This window comes from Larus michahellis, chromosome 3 (genome assembly GCF_964199755.1).
Source record: "Larus michahellis chromosome 3, bLarMic1.1, whole genome shotgun sequence".
Classification (NCBI taxonomy): domain Eukaryota; kingdom Metazoa; phylum Chordata; class Aves; order Charadriiformes; family Laridae; genus Larus; species Larus michahellis.
In genome coordinates, this window is record NC_133898.1 from 86544240 (window position 1) to 86559429 (window position 15190).

Sequence of the window (15190 nt, forward strand, 5' to 3'; positions counted from 1 at the left end):
TATCTTTGAGTGTGAATAGGCCCTGTCCCTCAGCTTTCAAGATGCAAAACTACCAGTAGCATAAACTAATTAACCGAGTATTGCAGTTTCTATCTTCCAGTCAGGTGTTCCACAGAATGGGTAGCAGTACAGACACAGAGGTCTGATAACACTTCAGTAATATCTATATAAAATAAATAAATTGCTTTTATAATATACACATGCAAAAGATTTGTTTTGTCCCTGAATGTTGTAGAAAGATAAATTGTGAATTGGCAGTTATATATTTATTTCCATGGATTTTATTCTTGCATCTTATGTGTTCTGTTGCGTATCCCACTGCACTAGGAGCAGCAGCACTAAAGGCAACAAGACGCTTCAGAATTAAAGCGCATCAGTTGCTCTTTCCTGTAGCGTAATACCTGCTTCTGGCATGATCTTGAGATGTAGAATGAGTTCACAATACAACTGACAGATGCTGGCTTTAGGTGTTTTAAAATCTTGAAAAAGGAGATAAGCAAAATTCTGTGTGTAAAATATGTTTTATTACATGTTTCATATGCTTAATATTTGCCCTTTTTGACTTACCTATTTGATTGTCATCTGTGTAGTTTTTCAGTTATCGTATGTCAGAGTTGGTTGAACGCTTCTATTAGTATTGATTATTTTCAGTTCTCTATAACTTCCTCAAAACTTCAGTTTTGGCCAAAAATTCATTTTCTTTTTAAAACTTCATAAAATAACACTGTCAATAAGCATGGGGTAGAGATTGAGTATTTTCTGCTAAGAATTTTTCTGAAGTTGTTTTCTGAAAGGTTTGTTATGTCACCACACTATAATGCAGTTTGAAATGCGTGAACAAGGTAGTCAGTCAGCCTGTGTGCAGGCCTTCTGTTGTCTTGGTGAAAACTGCACTTCCTGCTTGATTCTGTTAATGATTGAAAGAATAACACCCCCAATTTTCACTGTGACTGTTCAAACTTGTTTAAGTGCAATGTTTACCAAAAGTAGGCTTAAAATGTCATTGACGGTTCTTACATGTGCATAACAAAGGGTGGTCACCATCAGGGTTCATTTAAGTTTCACCCACCTGCCCTGGGCTATAAGTTATTGTAGTTACATGTAAGAATTTTAACTTTACTATGTGGCAGTACATAGAGTGTATTCTAGCTGTATTTCTGTATTGTAAGTAGAAGTTTTCACAGCAATACTGTGTCATTATTGGACAACTTTGTTTTTCATATGATCCGGTGGTGGTAAGTTCTTCCTCCTGTGCTTTTGCATCTGTGAGGTGAAAAAGAATAGTATCTTAAGTGGTAGTTTTTGCATATAGTCACAGAATGATAACAGTGAGGAAGATGTTTTGCTGATAATTATAAATGTTTGGTGCTCAAGCTCACCCAGAAGATGCAGAACAGGAAAACATCTTGGATCTAGGAGTGAGAATAATGTAACACCTTTTGTTAACGGAAAACAATGCGCCAATGCATTTTTTGATTGTTGGGTATATCATTCAAAAAATACATAGTTTTCGCAATTTTTTGGGACACTGGTAAAGACCGTGCTGATGCAGGTAGGACCCAGCTTCCCTTAATTTAGGCAATGTTATTCTTAATGTGTAAAAGCAGTCACAGCAGACAAACTAAATCATAGCGTGCATGGCTAGCCAAAGTCCTCTGTGTATTTACTCTGTTTCTACAAAGCTTCATCTTTCTCCATATCCTTCCAAGTTTCTTTTTGGATCCAAAAGTCCTTCAGGCGCTACTAATAAAAAAGCAAAATGGCAATCGGAAAGCCAACTGCATAACTTGCAGACAATTAATTTTGAAGGGATTCATGTTCCAGAAGTGAAAACAGCATCTGTTGTATGCACTTGCAAGCTTTCAAGTCAGTTGACTTGAACTGAACTGGGCGTTTAAATAGTATCAAATGTTAACACATACACTTATGAACAATAGCTCTTGTAAGCTGTACTTAAAGGATAAAGGATTCTGTCCCTTAGAATACTTTAGGAGTATTGACTCTGGAAAAGGATTTGATTAATCAGCTAAAAATGACCTACCAGGATGACAGTGAGAAAGAAAGGAGTGACACAATCTTTGAACATACAAGAAAAAGAACAACGAAGTAGAAAAACCATGTTAACGCTTTTTAGTTGCTACAGTAATGGATCCAGTTATGATGCAGATGGGAAGGACAGTAAAAATTAGAAAAATGGAAAGAATTAGTCCAGGACTGGATGGAAGGTAGGAATTAACCTGAGAGGCCAGGTATTAGTTCTGTTACCGTGAAAATTCTGTCACAGTCTATATATATCTGTATTAGTGAACATAATTTTTAGACTGGCTTCTTAAGGACACAAAGCTTATGGCCACTTGAGCTATTAATTAATTCCTTAAACCCTTTTCACTCTGTTAACCAATTTTAATTTATGTTTGAGGGCTTACGACTGTAGATTATGCTGGGACTTCTGCTAGATATTAGAGAATCTAGGGAATTATCTGTTATCAAGACACAAGAATTTGGAAAGCAGGTATCAGTGGTTCTCCTGCTCACAAAACCATTTGCTTTCCGTAATATGTCTTCTAAGTCTACTGTGCAAAGGAATAAGATAGCTCATTGCTTTGAAAGTTGAAACAAGGTAGAAATAGAGGTATAGGAGCAGTTCTTTAGCAGTTCACAAAATTTATAAGTGCTATGGTGGGCTCAATATCACTGGAAACTTATATAAACAAATTTACAGCATCTCTGTCTTAGTCCAGTTCTGCCCCCACCCCCCCACCACCCGCCGTTTTCATTCAGCTAAAGTACAGCTGAACTAAACAGTTCATACAGCTATTTGTATTTCCTTCATTTAGTTGAAGAAATTGTTGAGGTGGCAAAATACAGTCTGTAGATTGATGAGTCTTCATAACTTTTATCATCTGCGTTGCGTTGAGGAACCTTGTGATAAATACAAGAACATTGAGTGATTGGTGACTCATATGAATGGTACTAATTTGGTATTGAATTGTATTCTGAATCCTAAACAGAATGGGGAATGCCTCACCAACCCCCTCACCCACCTCCAGATCAGCAGTGGATGGCTCCAAGCACAGGTCAAATGGAAATTGTTCCTCCATCGGAAGACAGCAACAGTCAGGACAGTGGGGAATTTGCTCCTGACAACAGGCATATATTTAACCAGAACAATCACAACTTTGGGGGACCTCCCGATAACTTTGCAATGGGGCCAGTGAACCAGTTTGACTATCAGGTGAAACATATTTGTTGCTTTAATATTGTAGACGCGCAGAGTCCCTTCCGTGGATGTGTTCCTCTAATATCATCTAGCGGCGACTTTCATTCTTCAGTTCTACAAACATCTACAGAATCTGTTATCTGCTAAGACACATTTTTACCAAATACTTTACAGAAGAGACTTTAGAGTTTTCAGTCTTGTGCTGAGGCCAAAGGTTTTTTTTTTTCTATACTAGTAATGAGAAATGGCTGTTGTCTGCAATATTAAAATGAATCACTGTGTTCCAGTATATAAACTAACATTACGTAGTTTTGTATTTAAAGGAAAAAAAAAAAGAGGGGGAAAAAAGTGTTCAGAAATTTATACTTAAATACACTAGATAATGTACCATAGGGAACAGTCCTGTATTTGCAGGAAGATAGACTGGATGATCCATTGATCTGTCCATATCTATCTACTGTGATTCTTTAATAAACAATGGTATTTCTAAAAAAACCCACATCCAATTTTTTCTTCATCGTGGCATACAAGTTGCATAGCAGAATAAATCTGTAGGTGGTTTTAGCACTAATAATAGCAGAGGGCATTGCACAAATTTTTAAACACAAAGAAAGTTTTGGATCTTTCCCCTATTTTCAGTACTTTTCTTTCAAAACTCTTGATCTAAATGACAAACTGTACCTGTTAAAACACCCACCTCCTGTTCATAAACAAACCCAAGGGAAGACAGGCAGAATGTGTTTCTGTATTCTGGCCTATGTTATTATTAAATGCTCTTGTTCAGCAATATGAGGAAGGAAGTGAACCAATGTTTTCAAATACACTAGGTTATTATAATTTCCTTTGTTTACTATTGTGGGACCAACTGTTAAAATTATTTTTCTAAGTACTACAGAAAACTTGTTTTGCAGTGAATAACAGGGATGCTTGGCCTGAAATTGTAGTGGAAGAGTGCTTCTACTACTAGTGACTAAATAAATAGTCAATAAAATATAATTTTTAAAAAAATAGATGCTATAACTTTCTTCCTAAACACTCTCCTCTTAAATAGTTTCATTGGGCATTTCTGGGCAGCAAATTTTAAAACAGTAACCCCCTCATGTATGCCTCAAGACCTGTGACTTTTGGATTGTATACAGCTTGCTCAGAACCCAGGGTCTGCACTAAACTTGCATATTTATGCATTTAATATTTTAATCAGCCATACTAATAACATCCGTGAATGATCACTGGAAAACGCACAGTGCAAAATTCTTTTGTAATGAAAGCTCAAACTTTCCATTTTTGACTTATGTTGTAGTTACAAGGAAAGATTGCTAACATAGGCTTTTAAACCTTAATTTTGTATACTGTTCATTTAACTGCATGCTCTGTTGATAAGCTGGGAAGGAACTGCCGGAGATAGATGGTGATTATAGGGCTTAATGTTTAGCACAATATGAAAGGAGATTGATTGAAGCCCTTCCAGCTTCATTAGTATCCCTGCTTAAATCTGAGTTGGCTCATTAAATATTTAAGGAAAACTTGTTTCTTGGGGACCACAGAAAAAGAGATTGAGAGATCTCAGTAGCCTAGAAATCGTGGATTCCTACTTGCATGGATTTCTGTAGACCGACTTGCACACATGCTGTGTTTAGTGTTACATGTAAAGAAAAATAAACTGCATTGCTCTTTCAGCATGGGGCTGCTTTTGGTCCACCTCAAGGTGGATTTCATCCACCTTATTGGCAGCCAGGACCACCAGGGCCACCAGGTCCACCAGCACCTCCTGCACCTCCTCAAAATCGAAGGGAAAGACCCTCATTCAGAGACCGACAACGTTCACCTATTGCGATGCCTGTGAAGCAGGAGCCTCCGCAGATTGGTACATGTTAACCACTCCTTAATGAAAAAACATAAAAGCTGTGTTTTGAAAAGAATTGCAAAATTTGAAGACTTTTCCTTTTTTTCTTTTTTTTTTTTTTTAAATAAAAAAGGAGGGAAAGAAAAAGCTATGGTAAATGGGCATTTCCCCACAATCACATATGTGGCTTGATTGGATTGGGGTGGAGGGTTTGCTGCTTTGCTCTTGTGTTTTTGTTTTTTGTTTTTGTTTTTTTTTTTTTTGTTTTGGGGGGGAAGGTTTTTTTCATCTTACAAAACTGTAAACCTTGCTTATGTAGATGCTGTGAAGCGTAGAACTCTGCCTGCTTGGATTCGTGAGGGCCTTGAAAAGATGGAACGAGAAAAACAGAAAAAATTGGAAAAAGAGAGGATGGAGCAGCAACGCTCACAGATGTCTAAAAAAGACAAAAAGGAAAACGAGGAGGCTGAAGAAGTGGATGGTCCACGGTTACCTCAAAAAAGCAAATTTGTAAGTAGAAAGGTTTGCTTTTTGCTCAGGTTTGCATTTCCTGAAACGTATCAACTTTTTGGTCTCTTTCAAGCAGAGACTGTGTATTCCTGGTTGTCTCTTTGTTTCTGTTCCTTGAAGTTAAGCTGCTGCTTTGCTGATATTTACTTGGTGTTTTGAAGTTGTTAATGTCTGAGAGGTAAAAGTATGTTATTTGATCTGCAGTAGCAAAGAAACAACGATGAAATTAGGCTTTTTTTTCTTTTCTGTACTTTGGAAACATACATGGTCTTTGAAGGCTTGAATTCTAAATCAGCAGCTGAACAAATTCAGACACCTGTTTTTGCTAAACTGAGCCCATTCAGGAAGCCTTGTGTTACCTTCACTTTAGCAGTTATCTCATTTGTTTGCAGTTCCGAGTACCTGTCTGGCAATGAACTGACAACTGTGTATTTACTTATCTCGTGTGGGTAGAGAGGTACCTGCGTGTTTGTTAGGAGGAGAGAAAAGAACTAGAGTTTTATAACTGTAATACAGATTTCAGTATAAAGTAAATCATGTTAACTACCATAAATAGAAACTAATGAGCTTGACATCTCAGTTTTTCCTGAAATGCATGCTGCTGTTCTTGTAGGACAGTGATGAGGACGATGAAGATGCTGAAAACACAGAAGCTGTAAGCGTTGGGAAAATCAGCAGGAGTCCATCCCCGGCTCCTCAAGAGGAGCAAAGTGAACCAGAAATGACAGAAGAAGAAAAGGAATATCAAATGGTATTAATAACGTAGTCGTATTTGCTCATATTTTTTGGGGCATAGCAAAGTAAAACACTTTTTCTCTGCCTGATACTGTCAATACAGGTGTATCTGTTGAGTACTATATGAGTACTTATCATACAGTAAAGCAGGTTATATTTGCATGTCTCTGTATAATGCTGTTTTTCTCATGTAGAGAGAGATATAGGTTATATAACGCATATTTAGCACAGTAACGTAAGAATGTAATGACTGTAATCTTTACATTGATTGTTATTAGTTCTGTGGTTTGGCTTAACTTGTCAAATTCCTGAAGAGTTTTAGTGATTAAGTGCACCCGTCTGAAATCTATCGTTCAACCTCAGCTCCTGTGAAAGGGAATTTAAAAAATGTATTCTTGCAAGGAAGTGCTAGAAATCTAAGTCCTAGACCAGCAAAAATTTCACTGTGTGTGCAGAAACTTTGTACTTCAAAATCATAGTTGTATGCTAATTGTACAACTGAAACGTTGTTAATGAAGGCCCTGAATTCTAAACTGTTTGATGAATGTACTTTTGTAAAGCACGTGGCCAGACTGAGCAGCTGGGAGACGTAGCTACCAACATTTCAATTTTTGTAGTAAATATGTAATAATAAAATACTATATAAGTAACGTCTGATGATTTTTGCAGGATTGGGGTCTGTGAGGCAGCATACCAGACAGAAATGTACTCTTTGTTTTTTAAAAGAATAAATGGGACCAGTCATTTCTGATTTACATATTCATTTGTTGTACCATCTTTTACATTAGGAATCAGTGCCCTGGATAGCTGTGTGTAATACGTGTGGATACAGTTCATGGTCAAAATACAGTTCTAAAAGTTTTGAAATCAGGTCAAATTTAAACAATTTCAGACTTAGTTTTTAAGTCCTGTCTGTTGAAAGAAATCATTAAATAAAATGTGCATGAGAGTACTTTCATAGCTGTCAAAAGAAGTGACGCTCTATAGATACAAATTGAATGCAGCATTTATTCATGAGATTTTAGCCTTTAATTGCGTATATACAATTTTCTTCAGATGATGCTGACAAAAATGCTGCTGACAGAGATTCTCTTAGATGTCACAAATGAAGACATTTATTATGTGGCCAAAGATGTTCACCGTAAAGCAACTAAAGGTGTGCCGGTTCTTTTTTTTGTTTGTTTTTTTGTTTTTTTTTTTAGTTTACTCTGTGAATATTCTATATTTGCATGTCTCTAGAACATAAACCTCCATAGTTATCCCCCAAGAACAATTCCAATATAATGCATTCAACTTGGTAGAGTTCAAATCCAGTAATCATGTACTGTTGTCCTGTGCAGTGTATTGTGAGTTACTTCAGTTATTCCATTTCTTTCATACAATTCATTTATTTAGTTAAAATGGTACCTATGTGTCAGTGCCTCTTGAGTTGTAGCTGTTTCTTAATGCTATCATCTTTATCTCAAGTTCTTAGCTGTTCAGAAGTGAAAAGAGACAAACTTTGAGTCCTCAATTAGTAATTCATTTGCTCTCAATATTAACATATATTGTACTTACATAACAGATTTTTTTTTTTAACATAACTGAGTTAATCTAAATATGTAACTACTGAAACTTGAAAATGATGTGCAGATGCTGTAACTTGGAAAGTGATTTATGAGTATATATTTGGTTTTTTTCTGTTCACTATTAATTTGCAGTTAAATTCTAAATCTTCGTGGTCAGAAAATCTAGAATTGGTTTTAAATGGATGATGCGTTTTTAATGTTTCTTCTCTCCCTCCAAAGAACAGCAATAGTAGTAGATTTAACAATACCATAGACTCATGACTATGAAATCGTGGCTATTTGTGTTAACATGTTGTTCCTGTTGTTGATGTGATACAAAGCTCCTGCAAAACAGCTGGCACAGTCCAGTGCACTGGCTTCCCTCACTGGACTCGGTAAGTATGTTCCTTATTTTTGAGAGGGCTTAAAGGGGGAGTTTCACTCTTGCCTTGCGTTTCTAGAAATTGCATTTTGAAACTAGATTTTAATTGCCCAAGAGCATGGGTCGCTTTCCAATAACTTTTATTATTATCAGCACCTTTGTTTGTTCCACAGGTAAACCTACTGATATAAGTGGGATGGTTTTTGGAGTAAAGGACTAGTCAGTGTGAGTTAGCGTATGAGAATCTTGCCCTGATTTTGAAAATGCATAAAAACTTTAGATAGGTCTGTTTTTCAAAGTATGATTGTTTCAGAAGCACACTGCGGTCTTCAGAGAGAGGAATACTGTTTTATATTTTTGTCCTATTTTGATCCATCCAAACAAGAAGGGAAAGTTGTTAAGAGTAATGTGGAAGTCTATAAATAAAAATACTATAATCTTTGGAATTATTATTTTATTGAAAAGCTACATAAGCACAGAGGCTCCCATATCATGTATGACCAGAAACAACACAGAAAAAAGAGATTGAAATTCCAGCTTGAGACACCAACAGCAAAAAATCTTTCCCAACATGCTTTTTATCATCTAAAACATACTACGGCAGTGTCAGTCATCAGTTATGTGCTGCTTGTGTGGATTTCTGATGAATTAGGTTGAATGTTGTCATCACAAGTATACACGTTTTAAAACTTAACTCAATCAAGATCGTAAGAACCTCAGACTGAAAGAAAGTAAAATATCTCCATGTCTGATGTTTAAATTGACTTTATCTTTCTTACCAGTCCAGTAGTTATTGGTATCTCTAGGGGAGAAGAAAGTCCATTTCTGTTCCATCTCCGTACCTGTCAAAGTGCAGTGTTTTCTAAATCAAAATAGAAAAATTGATGTGGCATTCAGAATTTCTGTAGCCTTGGACTACGGAGGCGGCTGAAGTCATTTCAGAGATGTCTTCTGGGAAAGGTCCCAGGCATTTTCTGTCCGGTTGCTGATACAGAGGCAGGCACTGTTACGATCTCCGCAGGGAGCTTTTTTTCCCTTTCCATACAATGGGAAAAGTACCGTGATCACAGTGGTTGCTTGCCGAAAATAGACGAGCTGTTCCAGATGGAGTAGAACCAGACAGTGAGCATCAATGCAGATATGGGGGCCTTGATCACACCAGTCAAACAACATTGGCACTTACCAGAATAAAGTGACTTCTTCAGAGAAGAGGAAGTGAAGGAAGGGCAATGTTACTCTCCTCTTTGCCCCGCAGAAATATTAAGAACAAAGCTTAATCTTTCCTCGTGATAGACTGGACTTTATGCACGCAGGTGGACTGGGTGGTTATGGATCAGGAGACAGTGAAGATGAGAGGAGTGACAGAGGCTCTGAATCATCTGATACTGATGATGAGGAATTACGACACAGAATCAGGCAAAAACAGGAAGCATTTTGGAGAAAAGAGAGAGAACAGCAACTACTACTAGAAAAACAGCTAGAAGGTAAATCATGTAATGTCTTCTTACTGTGCTGCTGTATATGGAGTTTACTGCTTAGCACATGTAAATTGGTGGGAGAGAAAATGCATTTTAAGCCAGATTTAGAAATAATGTTCTTTAAGTAAAAAGTTTTAACAAAAAAAGATGGTTGAGCTACTTGATCAAAATGGGTTTGCTGCTTTTCTTTCTAGTAAGAAAAAAATCCATGTAGTGTTTTCCCTAAACTATTCTACTTCAGCATTAAAAGAGCAGACATGGTGCACATATATCTATATTCTGTAGATATTGTACTATAATGTGTTTTTAAAAAATTATTAGTATCTCTTGTGACTGGGGCATAAATGTCACCCTTCTGCACCAGACTGCAGTTTATATAAACTTGATTCCTTAAAGCTGTATGCTGTAAGTATATGAAGCACATTTCACGTCATCTGAAAAACCTGCTTTTCTGATACATAATCTTGTGCCGTGCAGCTTTCAGAACCTGGAGCAGGAGGCTGCAGTTTCTTTGAACTCACTATTCCCAGTCATAGTTGAGGGTTATGTCCATATGTTGCGTCTCCGTAATGGTGTTTTTATACCTGCTACTGGGGCAAGATTTATTAAACCCAGTCAGTTCATGCTTAGCCTCTGAGAAGGTGACAGGCTTGATTTAAAAAAAAAAAAAAAAAAAAAAAAAAAAAAATCTGTGATTGACTTCTCCTGCTCTATACAAGGTAAGGTTTGTCCTTTTATACCAGTAATGTAGGTGAAAAGGGCATCACAATTGTCACCTTGCACTGCTGAAGAGCAGTCTAGGTAACGGATGAATACAATGGTAAGAAGTCGTGATCTAAGTTCATAAGCTGGAGGAGAAAGAAAGTGCTATTACAATAGTATATTCTTTTTCTTATTTTGATATAGATGATTTCTTCCTTTTTATTTTTAAAGGCCTAGAAATAAGACACATGTATCTCTTAATAAAAGTCTGAACTAGCTAAACTTTTAGTTTTCTTAATATTCCTGTCCTTCTCTGAGTGTTTTTAAGATTTATGTATAAAAGGATAGTCGTGTGGAGAGTGACCGAATGGTGGCCTGTGACCTCTGTCTTCCAAGTACAAGAGGCCAGATGCCAGTTTGGGGACATCTCCATAGGACTATTTACCGAAATATAAATCTAGAGTAAACAAGCTGATTCTATACATCCAAAATACTGAAGAATACTAAATGCAGAATCCTATTTGTAGCGGTGTTTAGGAAAAGAAGAGATTTCTAATATATGGGTACGGCATTTTCTAATATACACTGACTTCTGCCTATATTACCGAATAAGTTGGGGACCAGATGGAGTTGTTTTCTGGGTTAGATTTGACCATTATAGTATGGTTTGGGTTGGAAAGGACCCTTTGAAGATCATCTAGTCCAACCCCCCTGCCACGGGCAGTTGCCATTTTGAATCACAGTGAGTTTCTGGATGCGGTTTTATTCCCTAAGTTAATTCAGGAACTGATGGCCCACATCAAAAGGCCATTTTTTGGCTACAAACGTTGTATGTCAGTTATTTTTTCTGGGTTCAATTAAAAATGGGGAGGGGAGATAAACTTGGCCAATGATGCAAAGGGTCGTAGGTTGAAGGGAAATAAGTAAAACTTTTTTTAAAATTGGAAACCTCTGGAAAATGCTCTGAGAATCTGAATTTCTTTATTTTGCTATATGAAAATATTGGCCTGATAGTCATTAAGTTACTTTCAAGAAATATATTTTTAATTCTTCTGTTGTGTTCTTGCCATGCTTATAGTACTTGCTGACTACCAAGTTTACATATAATCTCAACTGACCTTAACTTTTTGTTTTGTAAGAGCTTCACCATAGAATCATAGAATTGTTAGGGTTGGAAGGGACCTTAAAGACCGTCTAGTTCCAACCCCCCTGCCGTGGGCAGGGACACCTCCCGCTAGACCAGGTTGCTCAAAGCCCCATCTGTCTGTATTAAATGCTGTGGTCTTAACTTTCAAGCTGAGTCTTGAGCAAAGAACTATCTGCAAGTCTCCTTTTTACACTGTTCCTCTCTTCCTTGGAATTCATTGGCTTGTTAAAAACAAGGACAAATGTAAATTGTTTATCCTAGTTAGCTTTTAGGACTAACTGAAGTTATCCTTGGAAAACACCATAAACCCAGTATTTTCTTTCAAAAAACAAACTTGCGTCGCTACAGCGGAAGGTACTTTTTTTGTGTCATAAGGCTGGCAAAACGTACGGCCAACGTTGTTCTGAGGTTGAGAGGCCACCCATGCACCGTGTGCAAAATACAACTTCTTCAGACCAGCCAGTGATTACTCAATCCTGGATGAACAGGGCTGGAAGGAAGGCAGGAAGCGTAGGCAGAGCTAGAGGAGTATTGTAGGAGGGAGAAGGGCAGAATCAGGCGTGCCAAAAGGTTGCAGGAGGAAAAGGTATGTGTATGTAGATGAATTCGGGAGTTCGGGTGCTCCAGGGTATTCATTGGAGAACTTTTGTTCTCTTATTACCACTGAAACATGAAATGGCATCAAGCACTTCTAAAAGTGTCTGGGTTGTACACTTTTTCTAAACCAGGAGGGCAACTTTTCTAGAATTATAAAAAAAGAAAATAAGTTGTGTGGTAGGTAGTTGGTACAATGGCAGACAGCGTATTATTTATAAGTATTATGAAATGTGCTCGGAAATTTGGTTTTGCCAAAAGTAACAGTATGGAAATTATTACCTATTACTCCAAATTAATTGCATTTTTCTTTTGTATACCTTTTTTTTTTTTTTCCCCCAGAAGAAAAGCTACAAAATGAAAAAATCTCAAAGGAGATGAATGAATTTATCAACAAAGAACAAAACAGTAACTTGGCATCACAGGAGGCAAAAGAGCTTGAAGCAGACATGGTTCATGAAAAGAAAAGATCTCCAAACGCAATCGCACCTGATCTAGAACTCAAAAAAGAGGGTAAAGAAAGGACAGGAAGGAGTGGGTCAAGAAGCTCTAGTAGCGGTAGCACTAGCAGCAATAGCAGGAGCAGCAGCAGTAGCAGCAGCGTATCCAGTTCATCCTATAGCACTAGCTCAGGTAGTAGTCGCAGCTCTTCGCCTTCTTCCTCTCCTAAAAGGAAGAAGAGGCACAGTCGCAGTAGGACGCCTTCACATAAAGTTAGGCGCAGCAGAAGCAGGAGTTACTCCCACAGAAACAGGAGAGAGAGGAGTAGGAGCAGGGAGAAAATAAGAGAAAGGAGAAGGTCTAGTAGAAATCGCAGCGCTGAAAGAGGGGAGAGGCGAAGAAATCGGAGTCCTTCTCGAGAGAGAAGCTGGGATAGACGTAGAAGTAGCAGCCGCTCAAGAGACAGGCGAGCCAACCGTGCGAGCCGCAGCAGAAGCAGGGACAGACGTAAAACTGAAGACCAGCGTAGAAGCCCTGCTGGAAATAGGCACAAACATAAAAGTGAGGGTAAAGATCAAGAAAGGAAGAAGGAGCAGAGCGGAGGTGTAGACAAAGACAGAAAAAAGAACAGAGAAAGGGAGAGAGATCAGGAAAAAAGAAAAGATAAGCCGAAAAAAGAGGAAAAAGAAAGTAAGGCTGGCAATCATGACGACAGTAGATTAAAGAGAAAAAGAGACAGCGAAAGAACTTTCTCTCGCGGTGATTCAATATGTGTGAAAATAATCAGACAGGATTCCAGACAAGAAAGCAAAAAAATTTCTACCAAAGATAGCAAAAAACGGTCAGGCTCCGAATCTAGTGCGAGGAGTAGTTCTGAATCACCAGGAAGCAGTAAAGAAAAGAAGGCTAAGAAATCGAAGCATATTCGGTCATGCTCCATGGAGAAATCTCAAAGGTCTGGTAAGAAGGCAAGCCGCAAACACAAGTCTAAGTCACGATCAAGGTAGTATACTTTTTAAGTATTTTGTCTGACTTTTTTTTTTTTATTATTTTTTGCTATTCGTCTTCATGTGTACGGCATATGCACTTTTTTTTAAATAAAGTATGGTATTTATTAGATTTTTTGTCTTAGGCAAAAGTAATTTTGGAAAAATCTTTTAAAGCTATTAATTACTAAGCCTAAAGTGTGTGTGGGTTTGGGGGTCTTCTGTTTTTTCCAATTAACTTTTTCCCCCTTTTCCTTTATTTTTCAGATCAACAACTCCTCTTCGTCGTAAACGCTGAGGAATTTATGGCACCAGTGCTATGACGTTTAAAAATTCCATGAGTTATAAAAGGCTTGTCTCATTATAGAGGCACATTGTGGCTATGTAGGTGAAACCAGAATCCTTTTTTTATCTGTAAATAGGTGTATTTTTTCCAAATGCTGCTCAGAATTAAATACCTAATAGGATTTCTTTGTATTACATTTTTTCAAGAACAGTAGTGCTTATTAAGAATATAAAACATGCCATTCTCTTTCAGCTGTAATGTTCTTAAAATTACTATTGAATGTACTGTGATGTCAATAAAGCTCTTTAGTTCATTTTTTGTTTAAAATTCTTGCACCCGAATTTTGTGTTAAATTGTAGAAAGTACCTTTTTTTTAAAAAAAAAAAAAAGAAAAGAAAAAGGCAGCTTTTTTGGTATAACAAATTTTTAAAGTACTTGAAAAAGATTTTAGTGTAAAACACTTGTCAAAGTATGTAATCCGTGGACCTGACGAGATTTATCTCGGGGGGGTGTGGGGCGTGGAAGAACAAAGAAAAGACATCATACTTTTTCTTTTGATATGTGTAATAGATTTTTAATATCCTTTTGATTTGGACTAGCAAGTAATATATGCTGTGTGTGTAAAATATGGGTCACTGTAATGCAAGCTGTACTTAAACAGACTGAACCCCATTAGGAATATGTGCGACTTAACTGATCTTGTGTGACGGTGTTAAGCTCTGGAACTATATTCCTCACCCAGTTTTCAGAGAGAACTTTCTGGACGTTCAGGGATATTACAGGAACAAGACTCAGTATTTCAGATGTTTTTTTTATGGAATATATTTATAAATGGCACTCAGTACACATTAGAAAACCAGTAACAGGTTAACTTCGCACTTTGGCACAGGCATTAAACGTGTAGTAAACATTAAAGCTGGTTATTTTTGTTAGTGTTATGAGAATTGTGGTTCCTGCAAAGCTAAAACATTGATAAGACAGCAATGTAATTAAATTTTTTTTTTTTTAATATCACCATAAAGTGAAAGAGGTCACTGCGATTACCTCCTCCTTCAGGAAACGGACTCAGACTATTGCTGGTAGTAATAAGAGTGTGAAATAATACTAGTTAAAAAAACCCACAACAATAGGCCAGTGACTGTTACAGAGGAACATTAATTCAGGAAGAGACTGGTGATCTGTGCCTGGAAGGTCTGGTACGATACCAATTGTGAAAAAGATAAAAGGCTTAACATCAAAGTAAGATCTCTTTGGCTGTATCTTCGAAGAAAAAAAATTTACTAGTACAGGCAACTTGCAAAGCATGTCTTCATGAACGG

At 37.2% G+C, this 15190-nt stretch overlaps 1 protein-coding gene across 4 annotated transcripts in view; it reads left to right on the forward strand.

Moving 5' to 3' along the window:
- The window catches only part of PNISR (PNN interacting serine and arginine rich protein), a 28958-nt gene extending 14149 nt beyond the window's left edge, over positions 1-14809 (forward strand). For 2 of the 4 annotated variants that reach the window (XM_074581055.1, XM_074581056.1), the window contains 9 exons: positions 3012-3235; positions 4898-5084; positions 5383-5573; positions 6187-6324; positions 7365-7464; positions 8197-8250; positions 9551-9721; positions 12501-13602; positions 13853-14809. In XM_074581055.1, the coding sequence (XP_074437156.1) occupies positions 3012-3235; positions 4898-5084; positions 5383-5573; positions 6187-6324; positions 7365-7464; positions 8197-8250; positions 9551-9721; positions 12501-13602; positions 13853-13883 (2198 nt within the window). In that variant the 3' untranslated portion in view covers positions 13884-14809. The remainder of the gene's footprint in view (positions 1-3011; positions 3236-4897; positions 5085-5382; positions 5574-6186; positions 6325-7364; positions 7465-8196; positions 8251-9550; positions 9722-12500; positions 13603-13852) is intronic. The other 2 variants (XM_074581057.1, XM_074581058.1) reach the window with 1 other exon arrangement.
- The last annotated feature ends 381 nt before the right edge of the window (positions 14810-15190 follow it).